The sequence below is a fragment of the Elephantulus edwardii genome, unplaced genomic scaffold (assembly GCF_000299155.1).
Source record: "Elephantulus edwardii isolate Elephantulus edwardi_28Jun2011 unplaced genomic scaffold, EleEdw1.0 scaffold00114, whole genome shotgun sequence".
NCBI lineage: Eukaryota > Metazoa > Chordata > Mammalia > Macroscelidea > Macroscelididae > Elephantulus > Elephantulus edwardii.
Window position 1 is genome coordinate 3,789,088 of NW_006399864.1, and position 25,358 is coordinate 3,814,445.

The 25,358-nt window shown below is 42.5% G+C and overlaps 1 protein-coding gene across 2 annotated transcripts in view; it reads right to left on the reverse strand.

Annotated features, from left to right (window-relative positions):
* SYBU (syntabulin (syntaxin-interacting)) overlaps positions 1–25,358 on the reverse strand; it is an 84,573-nt gene that overhangs the window by 33,549 nt on the left and 25,666 nt on the right. For both annotated transcript variants that reach the window (XM_006892336.1, XM_006892335.1), the window contains exon 3: positions 21,339–21,536. In XM_006892336.1, coding sequence (XP_006892398.1) covers positions 21,339–21,536 — 198 coding nt within the window. The remainder of the gene's footprint in view (positions 1–21,338; positions 21,537–25,358) is intronic.

The following is a 25,358-nucleotide window of genomic DNA, read 5'->3' on the forward strand; positions in this document are numbered from 1 at the left end:
AAAGCAGAGAATACCAGAAGAATGTATATCTGTGTTTCATTGATTATGCAAAGGCGTTTGACTGCATGGATCATAACAAACTGTGGCTGACTCTGAGAAGAATGGGAATTCCAGAACAATTAATCGTGCTAATGCGAAACCTATACTTGAACTAAGAGGCAGTTGTCAGAACACAGCAGGGTAACACTGCATGATTCAAAACTGGGAAGGGTGTACGTCAGGGATGTGTCCTATCTCCCTATCTTTTCAACCTGTATGCAGAGCAGATTATCTGGGAGGCTGGGCTCTATGAGGACAAGTGTGGCATGCATCAGGATTGGTGGAAGATCTATCAACAATCTGCGTTATGCAGATGACACAACCTTGCTTGCTGAGACCTGAAACACTGCTGCAGAGGGTCAAGGACTGCAGCCTTCAGTATGGACTGAGGCTCAATGTCAAGAAGACAAAGATTCTCACCACTGGACCAATTGGCAGCAACAGGATGGATAGTGAAGAGATTGAGATTGATCACAGCTTCAGTTTGCTCGGCTCCACGGTCAACACTCTTGGCACCAGCAGCCAGGAAATAAAAAACTGTATTGAGATGGGAAAGTCTGCTGTTAGGGACCTCTCTACTCAAGAGCAACGGTGTCTCTCTGGAGACTAAGGTGTGCCTGATATAGGTCATGGTCTTTGCAATCACTTGTTATGCATCAGAGAGTTGGACAACAACTAGGGAGGCTAGAAGGAGAATTTATACCTTTGAGCTGTGGTGCTGGAGAAGAGTATTGAATGTACACTGGACTGCCAAGAAAACAGATTCATCCTGTAGAGGGTTAAACCAGGCTACTCCTTGGAGGCAAGGATTCTGGGGCTTCGTCTGACATACTTTGGACATGTTGTAAGGAGGGACAGGTCCTTAGAGAGGGACATCATGCTTGGGAGGGTGGAGGGACAGCGCAGGAGGGGAAGACCCTCTATGAGGTGGATTGATTCAGTGACTGGGATTATCAGGATGGGTGTGTCAGAGGCAGTGTGACTGTCACAGGACAGAGCAGACTTTAGGGCTGTTGTACATAGGGTCGCTATGCGTCGCAAGCGACTCGACGGCACATAACAACAACAACAACAAGGGCATTTACCCTGAAAATATGAGGGAATTGGGACAAACTACAAATATGGTTGTAATATGAAGAGCGTAATAATACTTTACGGAACTCTGGTGGCTGAGTGGTAAGGAGTTGTGCTGACAACTCAAAGGACATTGATTCAAATCCACCAGCTGCTCCGAGGGAGGAAGATGAGTACTCACCTCCTGTGCCATTTACAGACTCTGAAAACCTAACAGAGGGTTGGCTATGAGCCCGTTATGACTTGAGGGTACAAAACAACAATTCTACAATTTTATAATGGAGCCTCTGGGTGATGTAAATGCCGACACCATTAGCTGACAAGTGCAAAGATAAAGGATCAACTCTGCCCAGAAGCACCTTGGGAAAAGCACTGGAAATGTACTTCCAAAACCGGCCATGGAAAAGCTGGACAGGTCTCCCCTGACATACTCAGAGTTGTCATGAGGTGGAGTCAACTCGCTGGTGACTGGGAATGCTTCTTGAAGAGAAGATGGCAGAGGGATGTGGGGGAGCCTGGAGGCTGGGAGGTAAGTTATGTGTCAATCACACTTAGGGGAGGGTCACTCAGTGGAAGAAAGCCATGGCCCTGGCACCCTTTTCCCCAAACTGTTTAAAATTCCAGGTAAATAAAAGGGATGAGACACAGGAAAAATATAAAGGGAAGTTACACATTCTGAAACACCTGTGTTAGAGACATAATAAAACAATCAGATGGAGAAGGTAGGTTTTCTTCACGATCAAAGAGGGGAAAACAAACAAACAGGACTGATCTCAATCAGATGGAAGGAAACCTGTCTGCTTTCTACCTGAGGTATTCTGGGGAAAAAAATGGGATAATCTGACCAGGATGGACTGAGATGCTCCCCGACCAGGGCTAGATTTTACCACAGTGCCATCCTTCATGCAAATCATCATTTATCTGCAAGCACAAAAGTCAATGAAATAAAACAAACTGGGTAAATTCTGGCATCTGTACAGGGTGTGAGAACAAAAGCAAACATAGACGAAGGCTCTGTAGGGTTTGTTTGTAATTCACACAGTGTTCACAAAACCCAAATGAGGAGAGTGGGGTGCTCAAGGTGCATGGCAGCATTTCCAAGAGAACATTCTGGATCGGGGGTGGACTCCAGAGGAAAGCAGGTGCAAGGCAGGTGAGACAGCTCCCAGGCTCCCGCCCTGGGACACCTGTGCAGGGCCTACGGCTCTTAGGAACTAACTTTCCAGGGAGGGGCTGGGCACCTGGACATGACACTCGCCCTCCAGCCACGGGAGCTGGGCACAGTGAGGACAGGCAAGCCCTCCGCAAGCCAGCTGGGCAAAACTCCAGCATTTAACTCAGAGCCCTGTTGAAAAGAATAAGAACCCTCAAGCCTCTGTACAAAACACTCTGAATGACCCCCCCTCCCCCACTGCCATAAGAGTTCTGTGCCTATTCTTGTGTGGGTTACAGCGTTTTAAAAAGAATGAGGCAAACTCACCATTGCATTATGCTCTGCAGCAAATTACACGCCGCGTCTCCATGGAATCTCCTGATGGAGCCTTCTCTGGGATCTCAACCCTCAGAGCCGTCTGGCACCAGGACCGTGTTCCAGAGCCAACCCTTTGCTTGCCCAGCAACACTGCCCCACCCTCTGCACAAGTTAACTTTTAAATTCAAGTGTACTCAATGTTCCCTACTTCTGCCCACCCCCTCGGCCCGCCCACAGTGCTCTGTGAAACACCAAAGTGGAGTGGAAAAACTCAAAGCGTGTCATTAACTGGAAAATCAAGACCACTTTCTTTAGGACTTCTGCAGCATTTCTGTGGCTGCAAACAGTGGAGCCTTTCAACAAATGGTGGTGGCAAAACTTGACGTCTACCTGCAGAACGCAGGCCATTCACGTCTCACACCATATGTAAAACTCAGCAAGGTGAATCAGAGACCTCGGGGTAAAGCCCCAAACCACAGAGATCGTAAGGACCAAACTGAGAAGCTCTAGCCTATGTTATAAGTGGGCTGGCAAATAAAGTCAGAAATTCACAACCAGGAGAGGATAGCAGAGATGAATGGGACCTCCTAAAGATGATGTCCCTGTATGCATAACAAACTTTTTTTCTAAGGTTTTCAGACTGGGAAGAAACATTTAGCAATGATATCTTGAACAAAGGTCTCATAATATAAGTTTACAAAATACTCCAGGGCCTCCAAAAGGAAAATATTGATAATTCAATTACAAAATGGGGGGGGGGGGGAGACATGGAAAGGCTTTTCACAAGAATGACATTCAAATGGCCAACAGACATATGAAAAATGCTCAAAATCACCTATGTGAATCAAAACCACAATGAGATATCATTTTACCCTAGGAGCAGTGGCAAAGGTGTTTGTTTGCAGGTTTTTTTAAGTGGCAAAGTTTAACAGGACAGAATGCAATACATGTTGGAGAGAAGGTGCAGAGACTGGAACTCTCATATACTGCTGGTGGGGCTGTAAAATGGTACCACCACTCTGGAAGGCAGTTTGACACAGAAATTCCCTATAACCCAGCTAGTCTACTGAATACCCTGAGGAAAACAGGACACACAATGGAGGTTTTACACTGATGTTCATAGTAGCATTATTCACAACAGCAAGGAAAAGGAAACAGCCCAAATATCCATCAACAAACGAATGGATTGAGAAAGTATGGCATATTCACACAACGGAATTACTATGCAGCACTCAGCAGCGATGACTTTGTAAAATACTTTGTAGTATGGAAGAGTCAAGAGAGCATTATGCTGCGTGAACTAACTCAGTCTCAAAAGGACAAATACTGCGTAAGACCATTATGGTAAAAATAGAAGGCTAACTAGGAAGATGCAGGGAGAGCTGGGGGCTGGAGTGTAGGGAGGGGAGATATCACTGGAATGACTGAGTTTGGTGGGCAGAGGGAAGGCATGGAGGAATTGAGAAGAATTCAATGGGGACCTGAAAAGACGAGGTAGATCAATGGTGATTGATTTTATAAAACACAATGTATATGAATGATCATATAAAGCACAGAATGAAGGAATGTGTGGAAGTACAATGTACATGGACGAAACACAATGTACACAAATTTTTTTAATATATGTGAATTTTGTATGCAAACCAATATAAAATTTAACAGACGTAAAAAAATAGACATAACCCCCCCAAAAAACACAGTTATATACTATATGACTCATTCCATAATCTACATTTACTAAAACCAATATTAAACCCACACCCGTGCTCGTTGTGTTCATTCTGACTGGCGTCAATCACAGTTTCCAACTGTCAGAGAAGCAGATAGTTACAGCATTCTCCCAAGGAGCAGCTGTTAGATTCAAATCATGGACTTTTGGTTAGCAGCCCAATGCCTCAACCACAGACCACCACAGAGCACAGTCTACAGCCTATCCCCAAAAATCCAACTGGCTATTGAGTCAATTTGGATTCCTACCAACCTTCCATCCAGTTCCTGAGGCTGCAAATCCTTACAGGAGACTGTCCATCTTTCTCTTACGAGCAGTTGGTAGATTTGAACCTCTGACCTTTCACTAACAGTCTGACATATTATATTATGGCACTATAGCTTCAGCATATACTCCCAAACCAAAACAAACACACAAAGGAGGCCTCCAAGTAGAATCACAGCCCACAGGGTTTTCAAGTGCTGTGATCTTACACTGCTGAGCTGTTCTTTCAAAGTGTCGCTGTGTGAGCTCAAACAGTCAACCTTTTGGTCAGCAGTCAAGTGACAACCATATGCACCTGCCAGGGGTCACACAATCCTCCCACGAAACAAAAGTAGTAGGACTCAAAATTAGCCAACTCATTAAAGTTTGTGGATTCTATTTTTATGCATCACATTATGTACATATTATTTTCAAAGGAATAAAACCAAACAAAAATGGATTTATTAAAATATAATAAAGTGATTAAGAAGGAAGGGAAGAAGGAAAATAAACATGGTCCTGGTCTCGTTCAAGCAGAAGAAACTCAAACTATTATTATTTTTAAATGTGGAACGCTTCACAAATTTGCGTGTCATCCTTGCGCGAGGGCCATGCTAATCTTCCCTGTATCACTCCAATTTTAGTATATATGCTGCCAAAGCCAGCACAAACTCTCATTATTCTTGAGGTGGAACCAACCCAGAGTCAACCTACCAGTGTTTTTTAGAAGCTAGAAACTGCATGGGACAAGATTTCATGGTTTTCAACAATGGAGCAACCAGTGGATTCAAACTACCTACCTTTGGATTAGCAGCTCAGTTCCTTAGCCATTAGATCACCAGAGTTTCCTAGTACAGGAAGTTGTTATGTTCCATGGAGTTGGAACTGATTCACAGCTGACCGTACAATGGGTTTCTGAGGGCAGTTAATCACACAGGAGCGGATTACCTATCTTTCTCCAGTCCAGCAGGTGGTGGATTTGAACCAGGCACAATTCCTGACCACTGGCCACCAGCCCTTCTTAGGAGAGGAAAAGCTATCTAAAACATAATTACAAAGTATGACATGTGGAATAACAACAAATTTGTTTAAAATATAGTAAGTGGACAATATTTAAATAAATTACTTTGGCAGGCAAAGTTCCGGTCCCTAAGAGTTCTTGCACACACACGCTCAGTTTTAGCCTTTATAAGATAATGGCAAAACAGCATATTTTCTTGGGATCCTTTTCTGACCCCAAAGTGTGAGTTACTGGTCCCTCCCGTGCACATCCATGGAATCCTGGGAACATGTACAAATGTCACAGACTGTACACAGCAGATAATTAGAAATATTTATTAGTAACCAATGAGTATCATGACTGGGTTCAGTGTCATGACGACTGAGGCTGAGCAGAAAGAGTAAAGATGCTAAGTTAGGGAATTCCATCCCAAAGTGGAAAATGACCCAGTTTTGCTGCCCCGGGTTTGCTGGGTTTGGCAGTACTTATGAAGGGAAACTCACTGGATGTCCAGTATCAGGTTAAGGCACAGCCTCTGTCTCCCAAGAACACTGGGGCCAGCCACCAGACCAGGCAGAAATCAGATCTTCCTGACAGAAGCTTACAGAGCCCGCCTATCTCAGCTGCAGAGGTGAGCGCAAGAAGCCAAAGGCCCAGGAAGATCCAGTTTCCCTGAGTCTTGTTGCTGCCACGCAAGAACGGGGCACATCCCTCCCCTGAAAATGGTAAAAACTCCCCTCAAGAAAAAGGACTCAGCATGCAGAACTGCTAATCAGGACCTTAAAATTGCTCCCCAGATGTCCACAAAAGCATAGATGACCCACAGCTCACGACAGCACCCCCAGGCACCTAAAAAACACTGACAAATCCTGCACCAGCTGACCATGTACATGCATGACTAGGGATAATGGGAAACGAAAGTAGGGCATTAATTTGGTCAAAGATGGAGAGACTATAAATGAAAAAGGTCACCATGCTAGTGGGGATGTTGTGAAAGATTTAATTCTTTTTTTGTCTTTAAATATTGTAATAGATGTCTCACTCTAGCTAGATCATCTGAATGAGTCTGCATATGAAACTGTGGTTAGCAAAATACACTTTGCATGTATGGACATGCATTGATCCTGAGGTCCCAACCTCTAGAAGCCTTGCTTTCCACCACATCACATGTCCTCTCTTTTCTCTGGCATTCAAGCGAGCTGGTAGAGTCGGTGTTAGCCATGTCACATCCTTCCCTGGGCAACCAGATGGGAGGAGGAGAAAATGCCAGGAAGGAGAGATGGAAAGCAAAGATGACATTAAAATAAAAATAAAAGCTGGAAAACATAATTTAGGTCAACACTTCATGCATTTTAAAATCAGCACCAGCAGGCTCTGCACATATGGCTTTAGTTTCCTATTTTTCTTGGCTCAGATGTCACAAAGGATTAGAGCACGAGGAAAAAATCCCAGCGTGGAGCCTATTTTTGTACAGATTAATCAATCATTTCGCATCTTGTCCTCTCCTGTCCTTCTCCAAGCTCTCAACCTAATGAAATCACTCTTTCCTCCCCAAATATGTCGTGTACTGCAGTCAGAACTAAAGGCGAAATCCTTTCAGGAAAGGAAGTGGGCTTAACAGTGGAACTTCACTCCTGTCACATTTTTAATTCAAGTTATAGACATTAACTAGGCTTATGCTGTAACCGCTCACCTTTTATTCTAAACCTCATTTTGTTGGTGATAGCAATAAGAATTGGGGGGCATTTTATGTTATAAATGCATTTACAGGTGATCCTTTATAAAGGGTCAGTGAAGGAGAGGAAGACCCTCAGTGATGGACCCCCCACCACCACCACCAGTGACTCCAACAACGCGGCATGGCAAAGCTTGCGAGGGTTTTGCTGTTTGACATGGGGTTGACTTGATGGCACCTAACAACAACAACATGAGTTTGCTGTCAAGTTGGAATAGAATTATAGCTGACCCTCCAGCACATTGCCAAGGCTATTAGTCACCTGGGGAGAAACTGCCCATCTTTCTCCTTCAGAGTCCCTGGTGGCTTGGTTTCCATCATTCCCACCAGAATGCCAAGCACGTAGTAGGTTCTTAGGGCTTTATGGGGAAATTAGCAGGTTAAATGAAACAACTGAAGAGTTGTTTAAGCTATTTGCTACAGTCTACCTTGACTACTGGGCAGTAAACTGAAGCAATAACGACGATGACCGTTACAGAAATAACAACGTAGGAGCAGCTCTTACTTGCATATATGTCACCTGCCATTGTGTATGTCATTAGATTTCCAAAGCAGACTTACGAGCTAGGTACTGTATTTACCTCTCTTACACAGACAAGGAAACAGCTTTAGAGAGGAGATTCAGGTCTTTTGAGGTAGGGAAAAGGATTCATGTTACATTGGTTGTCAATGGGGCAAATTCACTGCACATACATCTGAAAAGGACTATGTGGCCATTTACTAAGATGACAAAAGCTTTTGGGAAAGTATCGCCATTGGTGTTCCCACACCTCCAAAACCACAATCTCTACACAACTCACTACGCACTCACGCTTGTCTCCTGCTCTATCTACTGATGAGAATGACATTTGTGAAATCACTTACTCACTCACTGCCACCAAGTTAGACGTGCCCCATCGCTGTTCCTCTAGTGGGTTTTCGGAGGCTGTAAATCACCCAGGAGGTGACTGCCCATCTTTCTCCTATGGAATTGCGGGTGGATTCGAAACACCTGCCTTTGGGTTGGTAGTGTGACTCCCCACCTACTAAGCCATCAGAGCTCCCTTTTTATAAAACAGAAAGGCAACTATCAAGCTGGCAAAGGTAGGGTGTCAGTAAAGGAGAAGACGACCGTCCATGAGATGAATTGCCGCAGTGACTGTAATAAAGAGCCCCAAGCATGGCAGAGACCGGAGGGTGGCACAGGTCAGACAAGGTTCCCATCTGTTGTTACAGGGTCATTGGGAGTTGCAGCCGACACAATGGCAACTAAAAACAACAAGGCAATTTTCTAAATTTTGACCTTAAAGCCAAAGCCAAAATCAGAGCAGTCATCAATGCACCGTTAAAGGCTAAAACCTTTTCATCGTTGTGGGACTAAAATGCTGCTGTGTGAAGTAATTACAAAAAGGCAAATAGTTTATGACTTCACTCACAAAATGGCAAAAAGGGGGCAAATGCATACAGAATATGGCTAATTAGTGGTTAGCGGGAGCAAGAGGGTTGGAGAATTGGGGGAGTTAATGGTGATGTCATCACACCAATTAATGGCAGGTTTAAGCAGCTGATTATTGTAACTGCTGTCACTAAATTACACACCTGTAAAGAGTTGAATTGGTAAATTATATACCAATAAATACAAAGATGGAAATATTTACAATGACAAAAAAAAAAGAGTATCTACTGAGACTGCTTGGGTATAGTCCAAAACCTCATGGGATCTTGGTATTTGGTTTGGAAGTTCAGGGTCATGGGTTCATGTGGCATCCCAGTTAATTGGCTTAATAACATGTTTATGCTCATAGATCAATGCATAATGCCTGAGGTCTTAGAAGCTTGCACGTAGCCATCCAAGGTGCAAATAATTGGTCTCTCTTCTTGCCTGGAGCAAGAGGGGGGAAAGGACCATCAAGAATAGGAGGATAAGGAATGTGTTGGTAATTGCCTCAATCAAAAATTTCCTCCTTTACTGTAAGAACAGAAGAACTCTAATATACATCTATGCTCACTGAAGATTTTGAGGAAAGAAAAAATTTTACAGCAGAATCTTGATCAAAAGGGGGCAGACAGAGAACAGAATTATAAATTCTTATGGACTTCAGTTTCTGAAACCATGACTCCTAAAACTATGGTGCTGAGATAGTAGTTAAATTTTAAATCAATAACAACTCCTGAAAGAAAGCCAAACAATAGTTTGGCTTGCGTAGTAAAAGAACAGTGGGCTTTTGTACAGAGCTATCTACATGGGACCAAAGCGATAATAGCAACTTGAAAGATTACATAGGAAGCTTAGGAAGCCATGAGTTTATAGCAAAGGGGGAGAAAGAGCCCAGAAAGGAGGGTGAGAATGCTTGCACAGCTAAAGAATGTAATCAGTGTCACTAAATGGTACACGTACAAACTGTTGAACTGGAATATATTTAGCTGTGAAGAATAAAATAAAGAAAATTAAACAAACCAAAACACTGAGTTGACAAATGGCTAGAAAGACAGGAAGAAGAAAGAGAACCCCCCCCCCAAAAAAAAAGGAAAGAAAACAGAAATTCACAGTTTAGCAAAATGTCTGTGCTCAGCCTTCTCCTCCACCCCACTCATTCATTGCTGTTTTATCAGAATTGACTCATAGCTGACATTCCAGCGTGTTTTCAGAGGCCAACATAATATACAGACAGAAGGATGAATCTGTCTTGGTTGGTTGTGTGTGTGTGTGTGTGTGTTTGTGTATATATATATATATATGCTTAATTCACCTTTAGTTTCTATCTAGAATGACTCATCATTCTAGCCATCGGCTGTGAGCCGTCGAAAAAGCTTAAGCTCACACGTTTACAGCTCCTGAACTAGATGTGGGTTACCCTATGTATAGTCTCTTGTTTACATGTGTCTCTTGAACAGCTTAGGCAGTAACCATTTACCCAGCAGATGAAAAAGGCTTTCAGATGACTCACACATTTCACACACTGGAAAAGCAACCCGTGCACCCGTGGAATGCACATAAAGAGGAAATGTCAGATGCAATCAGATAATAAAAGCAAAAATCTTCCTCATGCAACCACGAGGGCACAAAGAGCTTCAGAATTTCTGCGAGATTCCACGTGAGAAAAGTAAATGGAAAGTTGTCTGAGAGATGTGCTCAGAATAATTTTCAGGGTGAACTGGCAGACGACGGTACTCCCCTCCTCACAGGAGCGGCCTCTCTCTTGACAATAAACACATCATGTCTCAGCCTACACAGAGGCTCACTGCAAACTATGAGCCGAGTCAATTAGCATTAATTGTGGCCCTGCTCATCTATTCCCATAGCACACTGCTGGGACGGCCAGGCCCTGTACCTACCAATGCGACATGAAATGCTCACTTAGATGGGCCTTAAGTACAAGCATTCACAGTCTACCCTTTTCATTTTAGCTTTGAATTGTACAAGCAAACTCACAGATGACAAGGAATATTTAAAAACATGTATATGTATGCACATATAATACACATATGTATATGTGCATATGGATGTGTGTGTATGTTTAGTTATTGTTATGTGCTGTCGAGTTGAAACTGACTCATAGCTGACCGTCTAGTGGGTTTTCAGAGGCAGTAAATTACATGGGAGTTGACTGCCCATCTTTCTCGTGCAAAGCAGCTGTGTCTCTGGACTGGCAGCAAAGATCCTTCCCACTAGGTCACCAGAGCGCCCCTGTTTTTATATATGTATGTTTATGATAGACTTTAGATATAAAGACATCTTTAATATAAAGAAATCTTTATATAAATAAAGTCTTTATAATAAACTTTATAGTCTATATATAATAGACTAATTACATATATTATATATATATAAAATAGACTATATACTACACACACACACACACTCCCTCCCTCTCTCTCTCTTTGGAATCTAGGGAACTCTGATGGCCTAGTGGTAAGAAGCTGCTCTGCCAGTTCCAAGACACAAGTTTCAAATCTACCAACTGTCTGCGGGAGAAGGTTGGACAGTCTCTGAAAACCCTTGGAGGTCAGCTGTGAGTTGTTTCTAACTCGATGGTACATCACAACAGCAATATTCTGAACATCTGCAAGGCAGAAGTGAAAACTTCTCTCTAGGCTGCCGTAACTAACTGTATACACACTCGCGCACAGGAGCCTATCCTCTGAGATTTAAGGCAGTTATTTACTTACTGTGACTACTTACTTATAAAGTAAGCTCTGTAGACTTTCATGGCCAACACAGCCTCTTGCACACAGCCTCCCACCACAGACTGGGGTATGTCTTTTGTAGAAATACAGTGTGTGCAGCTCACCTCTGATGGAGTACAGGCTCTGAGTAGGGTATCCATGGAGACCGAGCCTCCTGCATGTGCAGGGCAAGGAAGTTACTCTGCCAGGCACCATAGCAACAGGAGGCAGAGAGGAAGCTGGCCTATCAGAGCAAAGCACAGAAGCTTCTCCCTGGCGACTGCAGCATTTCAAATGAAACCACTGCCCTCATGAATGGACACAAAGCACTTGAAGGAAGACCAAACTGTCAAATAGAAATATATGCTAACACAAGAACCAAGGATGATCTTTTGACAAGGGTGGAGCAAAAGGCAGAGCATCTTTCTACATGATTTTAACATCCCCAGAGGCAAGGAAGAGAATACCTCAAAACCTCCGTCTTCTTAAATTCAATGGCAAGTGTGTGACATCTGGAAGAAAACACTTGGTCTACGCCATGAATTTCAGCTATTTAAATATGCAAATCACTCCTAGGAGACAGGAACGGGGGGTGGGGGGGGGGACGGGTTGTTCTGAATGGACAAAATAGAACGCTGGGCTCCTGGGGACAACTGGTGGCACATTCCTCCCAAAGAGGCGTCTCTTTGGAGCAAACCTAAGTCCTCCCTTTGCCAAGCTCTCTTTTATGTCAGAATAGTCATTACGATCAGTAGTAAGATAGGACATTCAAGTGCTGTAAGGCTGTGCTATTTGAAAATTTTCTCATTTTCCCAACAATCACACCGATTTTTTTTTTTAGGATGCCAGGCAAATATTGTCACTATGAGTACTGCCTCCCACAAAACATTGACACTAATGAGTGTAAGATAAAGACGTGCATGTTCATTTCTCAGTAAAGCTGCTTTTAGGTGCTGTGTAAGCTCTGCGATCTACCTAACACTTCTAACAGCAACCTGAAAAGCCTGAGCATTCATACCCTCTCCCATGACAGTTGAGAAATGGAATCATTTTCTTATCTCTCAAATCAAACTTCCCGAAACCATTAACTCTCCTCCTTCTCCACCACAATCATCTTTCAAAAGAGAAATATCTGTACACTAGATGCCTTTGAGCTGTGGTGCTGGAGAAGAGTATTGAATGTACCGTGGACTGCCAAGAAAACAAACAGATTCATGCTAGAGAGGGTTAAATCAGGCTACTCCTTGGAGGCAAGGATTCTGGGGCTTCGTCTGACATACTTTGGACACGTTGCAAGGAGAGACAGGTCTTTGGAGAGGGACATCATGCTGGGTAGAGTAGAGGGACAGCACAGGAGGGGAAGACCCTCTATGAGGTGGATTGATTCAGTGACTGGGGTAATCGGGATGGGTGTGTCAGAGGCAATGAGACTGGCACAGGATAGAGCAGGGTTTAGGGCTGTTGTACATAGGGTCGCTATGAGTCGCAATCGACTCGATGGCACATAGCAACAACAACAGCCCTTCCAATGTCCCTCATTATAGGACTCCTTCAATTAACAACAACAAAAGAGACATTTGAAAAAGACACATTCTTCTGAACTGACCTTGATCCGTGTTGATTTTTGCAGTCTTCAGAGGTCAACTGATAGGTTATTTACAGGAGAGATAAGAACAACCAGATTTGGTAATTATTCCCGTGATATGATTCCCTTTGTATTTGTGCCTATTACAGCAGTCAAGGTGTAAATCCATTTCATTCAGTGTCTGAAGCTTTAGGAGCTGAGAGGCAAAGAGTTGCTCTGACAACCCAAAGGCACGCAGTTCAAACCTACCAGCTGCTCTGCAGAAGAAAGATGAGCTATCTCCTCTTGTGCGATTTGCAGCCTCTGCGAACCACTGTTGGGCCAACAATGAGGCAGTTCCAGCACAACAGTCCACAGCAACAACGTCATCTATCACAGGATCATGCCGTGTTTGCCCTGTTGTACTCAGGGTCAGGGAGCTGGTGGTGCAGTCCAGCAAGGAGCTGTGCTGCTAACCTAAAGTTTATGTCTCTCTGGTGGCCTAAAAACACCAACTCTCCCAGCAGCTCTTTGGAAAACAGATGGGCAGTCTCCTCCCTTGCAATTTCCAGCCTCAGAAACCCAGCAGAAGGTCAGCTCTCAGTTGGCTCTAGATGGCAATGAGTGAGCACGCTGGGCCACTATGAGTCAGAGCTCCTTACTGCTGGCTCAGGCTGGTAGGTGCTACGTGCCGTTGAGTCAGAACCAACTCACAGCTGAGCCTCTGCTGGGATTACAGAGGCTGTAAACTGCACAGGAGGTGACTGCCTATCTTTCTACCACAGAGTGGCTGTTGGATTTGAACTGCCTGCCTTTGAGTTGGTAGCCACCAGAGCTCCCAGCTCAAAGCTATTGCCTGGACTACTGAGTGTTTAACTTCCCTGGTGGATCCCTTAATCGTGCAGCCCACATTTCCCCGTCTCTTACTAAGTGCTCCACAACTAGGGAGAAGAAAAATGCCAAAATAGTCACCTAAAGGATATAGCTTCCTGATTTCCATCTGGTGGTTTTCTAAGTCTTTGTGTAAAAGGAATTTCCAGGTTTGTTTCTGATGTGCTGACAGTCTCTAAATGCATCCACAGAGAGGTGCACAGTTTGCTAGAACTCAGCACCCAGAATGCTGAGTTCTCAACACCACAGCAGTGAGTAAGCACCTGGCAGGCCCCCAAAGCAGTGGCTCAAAACACTGTATACACAGGCAGTAAATCCTCGCAGACCTGGGATTTGGACGACAGCTCCCCTTACGAAGAAGAGGATTACAGGTTCACTAATTCTTAGGGGAAAAGCATTCGACACTATTACCTTGACTGAGTTCATTATCGCAATCACAGGAGAGAGGGGTAAGAGGGTGAAATATGTCAGCATGCCATGAAGAAACACGAAGCTCTATTGTCACCTTTATTTTACGAGTTTGGTTCCTGGTGGGGAGAGGTGACAGAGTCCTAAAGGGTCTTCCCAAAAGCATTCTCTGCTGCGTCCTGGGTGAGCATTCTTCCTATCACCCCGCGTATAAATGCCACATTCTTGCTGAAGTTGGCAACAAAATGAGCTTTGTTTAAGAAAGTTGGCATGAGAAAGATGCTCATTTTGAGGAGAGCAAAGAGCAGTGTATGATTAAGCAGAAAACATGCAAAGCCTCAGCCTCCTTGGGATATTCACCTGGTCACGGTTTATTGTACTCAGCTGTCTCCGACCTTCTGCAGTTCACTGACAGATTAACAAAATTACAAGCAACCACCACCATCTACGCTGGGTGTTTTGCTAACATATAAAAAGGAAGGAGATTATTTAGAATATTACAAACAAATTGAAAATAATTCCTATTGTATATCAACACATTTTCCTCAACTGTTAACTCTTCTGCTATAAAAGTCACTTCTTTGCTGGCAGATCCAACAACTAGTGCTGAGGTTACGAGTGAGACTGTCCAGTTTAAAAGCTATTGACAAGCTGTGTGACCCTGGATGAATAACTTAACCTCTCTGTGCCTCCGGCTCTCCCTAGTGTAAAACCCAGAATCATGACATCCGTGTCTTACACTGATATTAGGATTAAAAGAAGAAAGTTCTTGAGAGTGTCCTTGAGATGACACTCAGTAAATTAGCCAAAAGAAAACAAAACCCCAAACCTTTAAAGAAACCCCAAACTACATTTGATCTATCCTCCCAGGTATGTTCACAATCTTCTGGTGTCCGAAACAGATTACAGACTACGTTTGAGGCTGGGCTTTGCTGCTGACTGGCCTTTTATTGTAACTGTGAGCTATCTGAAAATGAATGCCTTGCTAAGGGAAGAAGGAGGTTCCATATAACCAAAATCTTCCCTTTGAACATGAAATTTTCATTTCCTATCCTTTGTTATGCATCAGAGAGATGGACAATGACTAAGGAGGGGGAAATTGATGCCTTTGAGCTGTGGTGTTGGAGAAGAGTGTTGAGGGTATCATGGGCTGCTAGGAAAACAAACAGATTTGTCCTGAAGAGGGTTAAACCAGGTGGCCCCTTGGAGGCAAGGATTCTGAGGCTTCGTCTAACATACTTTGGACATGTTGTAAGGAGAGACTGGTCCTTGGAGAGGGACATCATGCTTGGGAGGGTGGAGGGACAGTGCAGGAGGGGAAGACCCTCTATTAGGTGGATTGATTGAATGACTGGGGAAATCGGGATGGGTGTGCAATTGGCACAGGACAGAGCAGAGTTTAGGCCTGTTGTCCATAGGGTCGCTATGAGTCGCAAGCAACTTGACGGCATATAACAACAACAATAACATCCCTTTAAGGATAAATTTCTAGAATGTTTAAAACCACTGCCTGCCTTCATCCCCATCATCTTCCAACCATACTATCCCAAGGACCTGGTCAGCTGGATCATGCCAGTTATGCAGTAAGTGCTACAGAGCACTTAAAGCCGGAACGGCCTCTAACAACACACTCAGGGCCCCCTGTGTGCAGAGCCTCTCTGCGGGCTTGGGTCTGTTCCCGGAGTTTCCCATCTCCTTCCTCACTGGCAAACCCTCAGCTGTCAATTCCTACTCCTTTCATTGTCCCTTACATCAAGCACGACTTTATTTTACGTGGCGTGGGATAACATAATACCCAAGAATGTTGTTTCAAAACAAACACAAATGTGCTGTGTGTTATCACTCCTGCTTCAGGAGTGTTTGTGTATGAATCTGTAACATTTCTTTTCAAAACTACCAACTACCATCATTAACATGCACTGAGGAGTTGCTCTGGGCCAACTCCAACTGTAAGTACTTTGCACGCATTGGTCTATTAAATCTTTGCAACCAGCCATTTTACAGACATTGCATCAAAGATTCCAAGAAGATAACAAGCACGGGCTGGCCACATAGTTATGAAGAGGTGGTCTGACGCACGCATGAACTGATTACGTGTGTGCATCTGGAGCTCTGTGGTGAGGAAATGCTTCTCTCGTCATTCCCACCAGCTGTCACGGATTTGATTCTGCACCCCTGGTGGCCACCACAGAGTTTCCAAGGGCTGATCTTTCAGAAGTAGATTGTCAGGTCTTTTTGCTGAGGCACCTCCATGTGGACTTGACCTTTCAAACTTTTAGTTGGCAACCAAGCATTACCAAGACACTTCTCTGGTCCCATTGTTTTAAGTGCTTTGGAAAGAGGTGATGGAAATACAAGCTCTCATCTCTTAGAAGAATGTCCTCTTAGGGTAAGGTGTCCATCTCAATGTCATCTTAGAGGACTAACTCTGAAGTTGAAAATGTAAGGGGTAAGAGCTGGAACACCTGGAGGGTTTCAGTGAGGTGGGAAAGAGGTTCCATCTATGATGGTGTCGAATGCAAAGCGTCACAGTCACCTAGTTAATTCTGATCCTCAGAAGGCTCTGCAGGGCTGAGAACTCCCCTATAGCTTTTCCAAGGCTGTAAATCTTTACAAGTGCAGTCTTTATCCCTTAGAGTGGCTCATGGATTTGAACTGGTGGTCTTTCTAGCTGGCGGCAGAGAATGTAACCACTGTACCAATGGGGCTCCTTATTAAAACAATCCATTCTGGTCAGTCACTAACCTAGCTGGTGCATTCTAAGGTTTCTAGCAAATGTCTCTGGATGTGCAAAACACTTTGTGGGTTTCTTTTCTTTTCTCTCCCCACCCCCCCCAAGTATCAGCTCTTCCGTTATTGTCGTGAGGTTATTAGAGTTCAGCTCAACCAGGTCTCCAGTTTCAACAGCCTGAGTGGTGTCTGATGACAAGGGAATACTAACTTCGTGCCAATGCTGATGAGATACCCTGGCATCTTTCAAATGCAGATTTCAATTTTTAAATGTGAATTTCTTTGAAATGATCTCTTTCACTTCTCTCTCTAGTGTTTTTTCCACCCTTTTCGTGTCTTCTAATTAGTTACTTAAATTGTGTCATTTTCTGTCCAACTCCCCAAACCAGCTTGAAGGAGGAAGTACTTCTGTTCACAAAACAATGGCACCAGGGCCTTTTTGTTCCCATTCCTGGTTAAGATCCTCCCCAAATAGTAAATCAAGCATGTGAGGAGGCTGCAGAATGTGATTTAATGAGTCGGAGCAGTAATCCAATCAGGCTTCTCAGTTCTGATTAAAAAAACAATCTCATCTTGAAAGGGGCTGTAAACAAAACAGGAACAGTATGTGGGAGGGGAAAGGCTTTCTTACCAAATTCTTGAAAAAGTTCCCACCTGCCTTCAATCCTTTTTTATTATTTTTTAAATTGGTATATGCTCACCAAGCACCACTGCACCTTCAATTATATAACACCTAGAAGCATGAAAAATATGGAGGCCATTTTTCAGCCCACTGACCCCCAGTTCCTCTAAATGACAATAAATATACTTTCTTCTTCCAAGTCACTAGGTGCCATTGAGTCTACTCTGACTCAGCAACACGTCAGAAGCTGCCTGACCCTGTGCCGTCCTCATCATCCCCACTGACCACGTTTCTGAGTCAATCCATCCCACTGAGGGCCTTCCTCTCTTGCTGACCCTCTACCTTTGCAAATAATACCCCCTTTTAAGAATTGGCTTCTCCTGGTAACATTCCAAAGGATGTGAGATGAAGTCTCACTGTCCTTCCCTCCAAACTCTGCTTGCACTTCTGCCAAGACAGACGTTCTTTTCTGTAGCCCACTGTCTATTCAATACTCTTTGTCAACATCAGAATTCAAAGGCATCATTTCTTCTTTGGTCTTCCTTACTCACTGGCCAACTCTGACATGCAATTAAAATGCCATGACTTGGGTCAGACACCCTTCTGTCTTTATTTATTTATTTTTCTTTTTTTTTTTACCCTTCTGTCTTTAAACTGACATCCTTGTACCAGGTAAACAGTCTATTTCTCATTCAAATATTGGCGGAGCCCTTACCTTTATGTCACATGGAGTTACTGAGAGGGGAGATTAACCCGAGGACACCTAACCACACCCCAACTTGCAGGCCACACTGCCTGCTTTCAGCCCTGACTGCAGGATTGGCTTGTAGATGAAGGAGAAACATGAAGATGCAAATCCATGATCTAACTAGACTGTAGCAAGGCTTTCTTTTGCTCATTGGTGAAGAATTTGGATGAAATCTCTATCAAGTTAGAGGAGCCAAAATGACAGAAGGCTCAGACCTTTGAGAAGATCCAGCCCCTGCCCCACCTGCAGGAAGGAAGGGCCTTCACGCTGTGTGCACCACCACGGCCAGCTGGAAAGGTGCAGGTTTGCACAGGCCACCTTCCCAAGGTCCTCCCGGCATCCTGTGACATATTTCTCTCCTCCATCTGCATCAAAATAGTTGGCAAACTTGCTCTTTACGTTGAAAAAGTGCAGTTAAGCAACTTCTGTCTGGGGTGCACACATCAGAATTCGAGAATCGAGAACAATGGACTTAAATGGGCTCAAGTCATCTAATGTTAAAGAGCCCCCAAGCATCCGCATAAGAGGCACTAATTGCTTGCTATTTTAATAAACCAATATTGGTTTTAATGAGTTGATTTATTTTAAAAAGTAGAGCGCACCTAACGAGCTGAGGATGAATCTTGGATGAAGGGAAGATGTTCACTTTGGGGCAGTGGGGAAGGCAGGATATTTCGACCTGAAAATAGTATCTTCTGTGCTTTAACAGACGCTGTCTCTGCATTTTATTAATTTTGGAGTCATCCAGGGGCCTCACTTCCAGGATTTCCTCTCTTCATATTTATAAGCCTCACAGGTTTATTCTGCTGAAAGTTCAAAGAACTATAGGTCACGGTGCAGATTTGTCTCAAATATAAAAAGATTACTGTACAGCATTGGGTCGCATTCAAAAGCTCTTGCTTATTCAGGGATGACAGTAGCAATTTCAGGAAACTAAGAAATAAACCTTCAGGATTCCTTAGCTGATGACTGAGGGCAAATAAATAAATAAATCATCAGATAAGAATGACTTCTTTTTACTGATGCCTATGAGCAATTTGCTTGGCAAAGCAGAAGATCATGTGGAAGAGAAAAAGACCCTCAATGAGATGGATTGTTACAGTGACGATAGCCATAGGTTTAAGCATGGGGGGGTGGGGATTGTAAGGACGGCGCCGGCCAGGGTAAGGCATGCTGTTCTGGTTCCGTTGTTCACAGCGTTGTTACGAGTAGTTACCTCAAGGGCACCATCCAAGAACCATGAACCAGCAGGGAGCTGTGGTTGTGTAGTTCATAGAGAACTGGACTGCTTTCCCAATGTTGGGCCTCTCTGGTGGTCCAAATCCACCTGTGGTTCCATGGGAGAGAGGCAATCTTCTTGGCTGTTATTTACAGCCTCAGAAACTCAATGGAAGGTCACTGTGAGTCAGCCGTGACTTGACAGCAATGACTGTGTGAGTGAGTCCATGCAATTAAAAGCAGCACTGGTGGTATAACAGGTTAAGTGTTGGGTTGGCAATGGAAAAGTTAGTAGTTCAAACCCACCAGATGCTCCAAAGGAAAGGGATAAATAATTTTAAGATTAATAGCCTTGCAAACCCAAAGGGAGGTCGCCCTGAGTCAGAATCAACTTGACTGTAGTGGCCTTGGTTTTGACTCGAGCAATTAAAGCTGAAGCAGTTGGCAATCTCTCAATCGGCAATGATCATCAGCCTCTGGTTGATAAATCCTAAAAATAATCCATTAAACTGCTGACAAAAGTTCACAGTATTTCTGTAAAAGGTAGTTTTATTCTAGAGTACGGGTTCCCCACGTGGCGTCATTTTCAAACTGGCTCATTCTGGTTTGACACACTCCCTTAACAAAATCTGCATTTCCACCCAGATCTACTCATTAATAAATCTCTCAGGTGATTCTAAGAGAACTTCGATCAGCCATAGGTTGTGATTTGATGCATCCAGGATTGAAATGCAGAGCCTTGGAGCTCCACTGGCATGTGCTGGTCTGAAGCTTTGTTTCCAAAAGGACTATGAATCACAACATCATTGAGAATAGCAGTTTTCTTTTATTGTCTCTTTTCTCTTTTTGTCTGAGATTTCTTCATAAATCAAAGGCTATAAACATTCTCAACAAGACAAATGGATGATTGTTAGCAAGTGGGTACTTTCTGGAGCATTAAAGGACCTGCATGATATGAATTCTGTAGGTATGCAGTAGTGTTTTAATTATGTGAGCAGATTATTATTGTGATGAGAACTGAAACAAGGAAGAGCAATAATACTCTCGTTAAACTTAGTTTTATTCTTGCTACACCTTGTCTCCTGTTTTATTATGCTTCCTTGTATTGCCATTATCTAAAATATTTTAGAACGAGACAGAGGAAAACCAATAAAATTTAAATAATTTCACATTGTGTTCAAATTCCACATATTTTTACCATGAAATCTACTTTTTCTTTGCAACCTATCATGTTGACATCATCTTCTGCAATATTTTGTCTTCTCAAGCCCATAGGCAGCCTATGCTGTTGAGGTCAACATATCTTAAATAAGCTCCATAGGTTGCCAAGAGAACAAAGGACCTGCCTTGGAGAAAGTGAAAACACCATGGTCCTTGGCAGCAAGGACGGTGAAACTTCCATCTCATAGTCTCTGAGCGCACTGTTAGAAGGAGCCACTCTTTGAAGGAAGATATCAACCTCGGAAAGGTGGTGGCTCAATAAAAGAGGCAAAGACTCTCAATGAGATGGACACAATGACCGCAGCAATGGACTCAAGTATGTCAGAGATGACGAGGACAGCACAGAATAGGACAGGACAAATATACAGTTTTGGGGGGTACTGGATACAGACAGCAAAGCATTAATAGTCCTTGACTTGATACACTGTTTTTGTTTCAACTGTGAAATTCCTCCAGTGATACTGCACTGGAAAAAAAAATCAATGGTAAAAAGACGTACCTGGCTTTACAAGGCCGGACTTCGGCTCCTTCTTATGTCGAGCTGACTGGACGCTTCCATCACCAATGCTCCCAATTGTGCTCTTCTTTCTCGTAAAGTCTTCATCACTTCCAGGGCAAAAGCCGACTGGGCTGTTTCCAGTATCTGAGGGAGTCTTCACAGGAGACACTGACTGACTACTAGGACAACCTGTGTCATCTGTAAGACAGGGAGCAGTAAGGATTTAATGTTGTAGACGGAGGACATATCCACGATGGCAAAGAAGAGTCACACAGTGTCGTCCCCCTTCCCCGCCCAACAACCCACGCAGTGTACAAAGCTCAGGTGACTGCCATGGATGAGTCTCCTTTAAGGCGTTTATTTATTTATTTTATTCTTTCCATATTTTTGCCACTCATATTCATAGAGAGAAAACCAGCTATAATAAAATGTATTCTAGGGCAATAATAGACAGGCTTTTCAAATCACAAATATTTCTGTAATATTGTCAAAACTTAACTAATGTAGTATAACTCTGGACCTTATATGTAAATACTTTATAATTTTTAAAGATAAAAATTTTACCATAGTCAATGCAGGGTCATTGGTGTGAACTCTTCAAAGTTGCCTTAATATTACCACACTCGGTTTGGGGTTTGGCTAACAGAGTTTGGTAGGTTAGGACACTTGGTTTAAGGGATTCAAGGAAGCAAATGCTGCTGTTTTACCACAAAACCCAACTGAAAACATAACACTATCTGGAATTAACTCTTATGGAGATGATACTGATTCAAAATGTCTCTTAAAGTTACAGATTATTACTCCAGGCATTGTTACAAACTAATGTGCAGGATATGTAGTGATCTGGGAAGATGCTGATGAAGCAAGTAGGAAAGTTCTGCTGCTGACTCCTATAAATGTTTTCTGTATTTATCAAATATTCATGATGGCTTGCTACTTCATAAGCACTTTGATGAGGAGAAATTATATGGGAATGCAAGGTCAAATCAATATTGCTTTAAAAGTATGTCTACGCAGATTGATCAATTAGTGTTAAATTTTCATTGCTAAGTAATTTTTTTATCATGTAGAAATACTGTGATGCTAAAGTTTATTTAGTGAAACTACTTAGAGATTTCATATGTGTCTCAATTAACAAATAAACTCATGTATTCATTTTAATAATGGTGTAAATTATGTTATGCTTCTGAATGTAACTTTACACAAAAACAACCTAGAGGTTCAACATAAATATTAATTATTTTGTTTTTTAGGTATTAAATATAAACATTTTCTTTGACCTACTTACTCATTATATAAGACACTCAGCTGCTTTATTACTTATATTTTATATTTTTTATAAATACATTTATAGTAAGTATACTTTAAAAATCACAAAAATGTTAGTACTATCATTTCAGTAATATTGTTTCCTTTATTTTATTCTTAAATTTTTTACTTTATATGTACTATATCTGAATTCATTTATTAAAAATTTTGTTTCCCAAATGTTTGCTACTATTTTTAATAGTTGTTTTTGAGTACCATCAAGTTGGAACCGACCCATGGCTGACCCTCCAGCAGGTTTTTAGAGGCAGTTAATCATGCGGGAGAACACTGCCCATCCTCCCAGGGAGCAGCTGGTGGATTTGAACCACTTGCCGTCAGGACTGCAGCGCTGATTTTTACTGCTAGGCCACCAATTATAAAATATTATTTTGTCCTCTATTGCCAAGATCTCTTACTACTCTGGCTATAACTGCTCCTAATATTCCACTCACAATTTTGCACACTCTACTTTGCACTAGTCAGTGATCTCCTTTTGTGTGTGTGCTTCTATTACCAGAGAGCTCTGGTGGCCTCGTCAGTAGGAAGCTGCACTGTCAATCCAAAGGTGAGGGTTTGAATCCACCAGCTGCTCCCCAGGACAAGGATGGAAAATCTTCTCATGTGCAATTCACAGTCTCAGAAAACCCACTGGAAGCTCAGTTATGAGTCAGTTCTGAGTTAATGGAAAGGAGTTATTGTTTTGATTGATTGTATACTTTCACTATGTGCCTAAATAATTGATTTAAAAAACACTGGAATAATTTTCACCCCTCTGCGTGGAATAGTAGAGAAATAGTAAGTGGGTCACAGGCTTTTAGATTTCAGAAACCTTTCAAAAGAAATTATGTAAGGAAACTTTAATTATGAAAACTAAGGATTATTAGCAATGACACTGCATAAGTCACCTGATACCAAAAAAGAAAAAAATTAAAAATATATATACACAGAGATATACACGTATACAATTTTATACACACTATGCAGGACTGGCATCCACTTCCTAAACAACATGCTTCTGGAAACTCTATGGACTTTAATAAAGGTCAAGAGTTATAGAAGGGCTTCAGGCCTTTTGTTCATAGAGTCTCTATGAGCTGTGCTCAACTCAAAGGCAGTCAACAATATGTGTATTTTATGAATATGATAGAATTTATTATAAAATATCACAGTGATATAATTACAAAAATGGAGTAAATTTTTAAAAAGTCACAAATAATTTTTCAGGGAGTATGTAATTTTTCACCACATTGCTTGTCTACCCCACCCCATTTATAACACGAACTGTGTGAAGTGAGCCACATACGAGTATTATTTCATGTCTGGGTTTAGGAACACAAAATAAGAGTAAAAAAGTAAATGAAAAGATCATTTTCTCTCCAAACAAAAACTTAGCTTGAAGAAGCCTTCAGATAATCTGAGGTGTTAATTATCTATGCATTTGCTACTAAGATAAGAGTACTCTGGGGTCAGCTATGCTACTGTGAAGGGCTCTGCTGGGTTAGAGGTAAGGAACTGCACTACCAGTTAGGGGTACGCAGTTTGAATCCACGTGTGGAGCACTAGCTATGGGTGGGTTCACATTTCATGGTACGCAACAACAAACTACCATGATTATACATACACAGTGTGTTGTCGCTTTAATTAGCAATCCTTTGTGAATCATTTGAAATTTTTTTCTCATTGGGATAAACTATTATCTAATTCAATCTATCATACAAGGAGATGTTGTGGAAAATATTGTGCTTTCTAATTTGCATATGCTTATATTTAAAGAGTGCAAATTAAACCTTATTATGTGTGTCATTACATATCCTTTTTCAAAGAGGTGTAACTAGTAACCAAATACATTTTGTCTGTGGTATGCACTGAACAGTGTCCCCCCGAAAATACGTATCCACTTGGCTGGGCCCTAACTCTCAGTGGTTTAGAAGCTATGAAACGAGGCATTGGGAGGTTTTAATGATGTAATACATCCTACACGGTGTGATCTGACATAATCAGCCCTGATTTGGTGTTAAGTGGATTAAGATGAGATTCAATACCCTTACTCAGGTGACAACCCTGCTGTGACATAAGAAGATGAGGGTGGAATGTAACACCCCTTAATCAGGTTACAGCTGTGACTCTATCGGGAGTTCTGGGGTGTGGCCTGCATCATCCATCATCTTTGGCCTTTTAAGAGAGAAAAATGAACACAGAAGAACCAGAGTAACATCAAAAAAGAACAGCTGTAGTAGAGTGCTCATACATTCTAGAACAAGGATTCCTGACATAGGAACCTCCTAGAACCAGGAAAGAGAGAAAATGCCTTCGCCTAGAGCCAGCACTCTTGGTACCAGCAGAAAAGAAATCAAAACATGTACTGCATTGGGAAAGTCTGCTGTCTAGGGCCTCTCCAAAGCACTAAGGAGCAATGATGTCAGTCTAAAGACTGTATCTGATTGAAGCCATGGTCTTTTCAATCACTTACTATACATCTGAGAGTCTGACAATGAATCAGGATGACAGGAGAAGAAGTGATGCTTTTGAGTTGTGGTGTTGGAGAAGAGTACTGAATTTCCTACAGAGTGCCAGAAGAACAGACCGATATGTTTTAGAGAAAGTGTAGCTTGGGTACTTCTTAGAGGCAAAGATGGCAAAACTTTGCTTCACTTATTTTCCGCTGTTGTTAGGAGGGTCTTGTCCTTGGATAGAGACATCATGCTTGGAAAG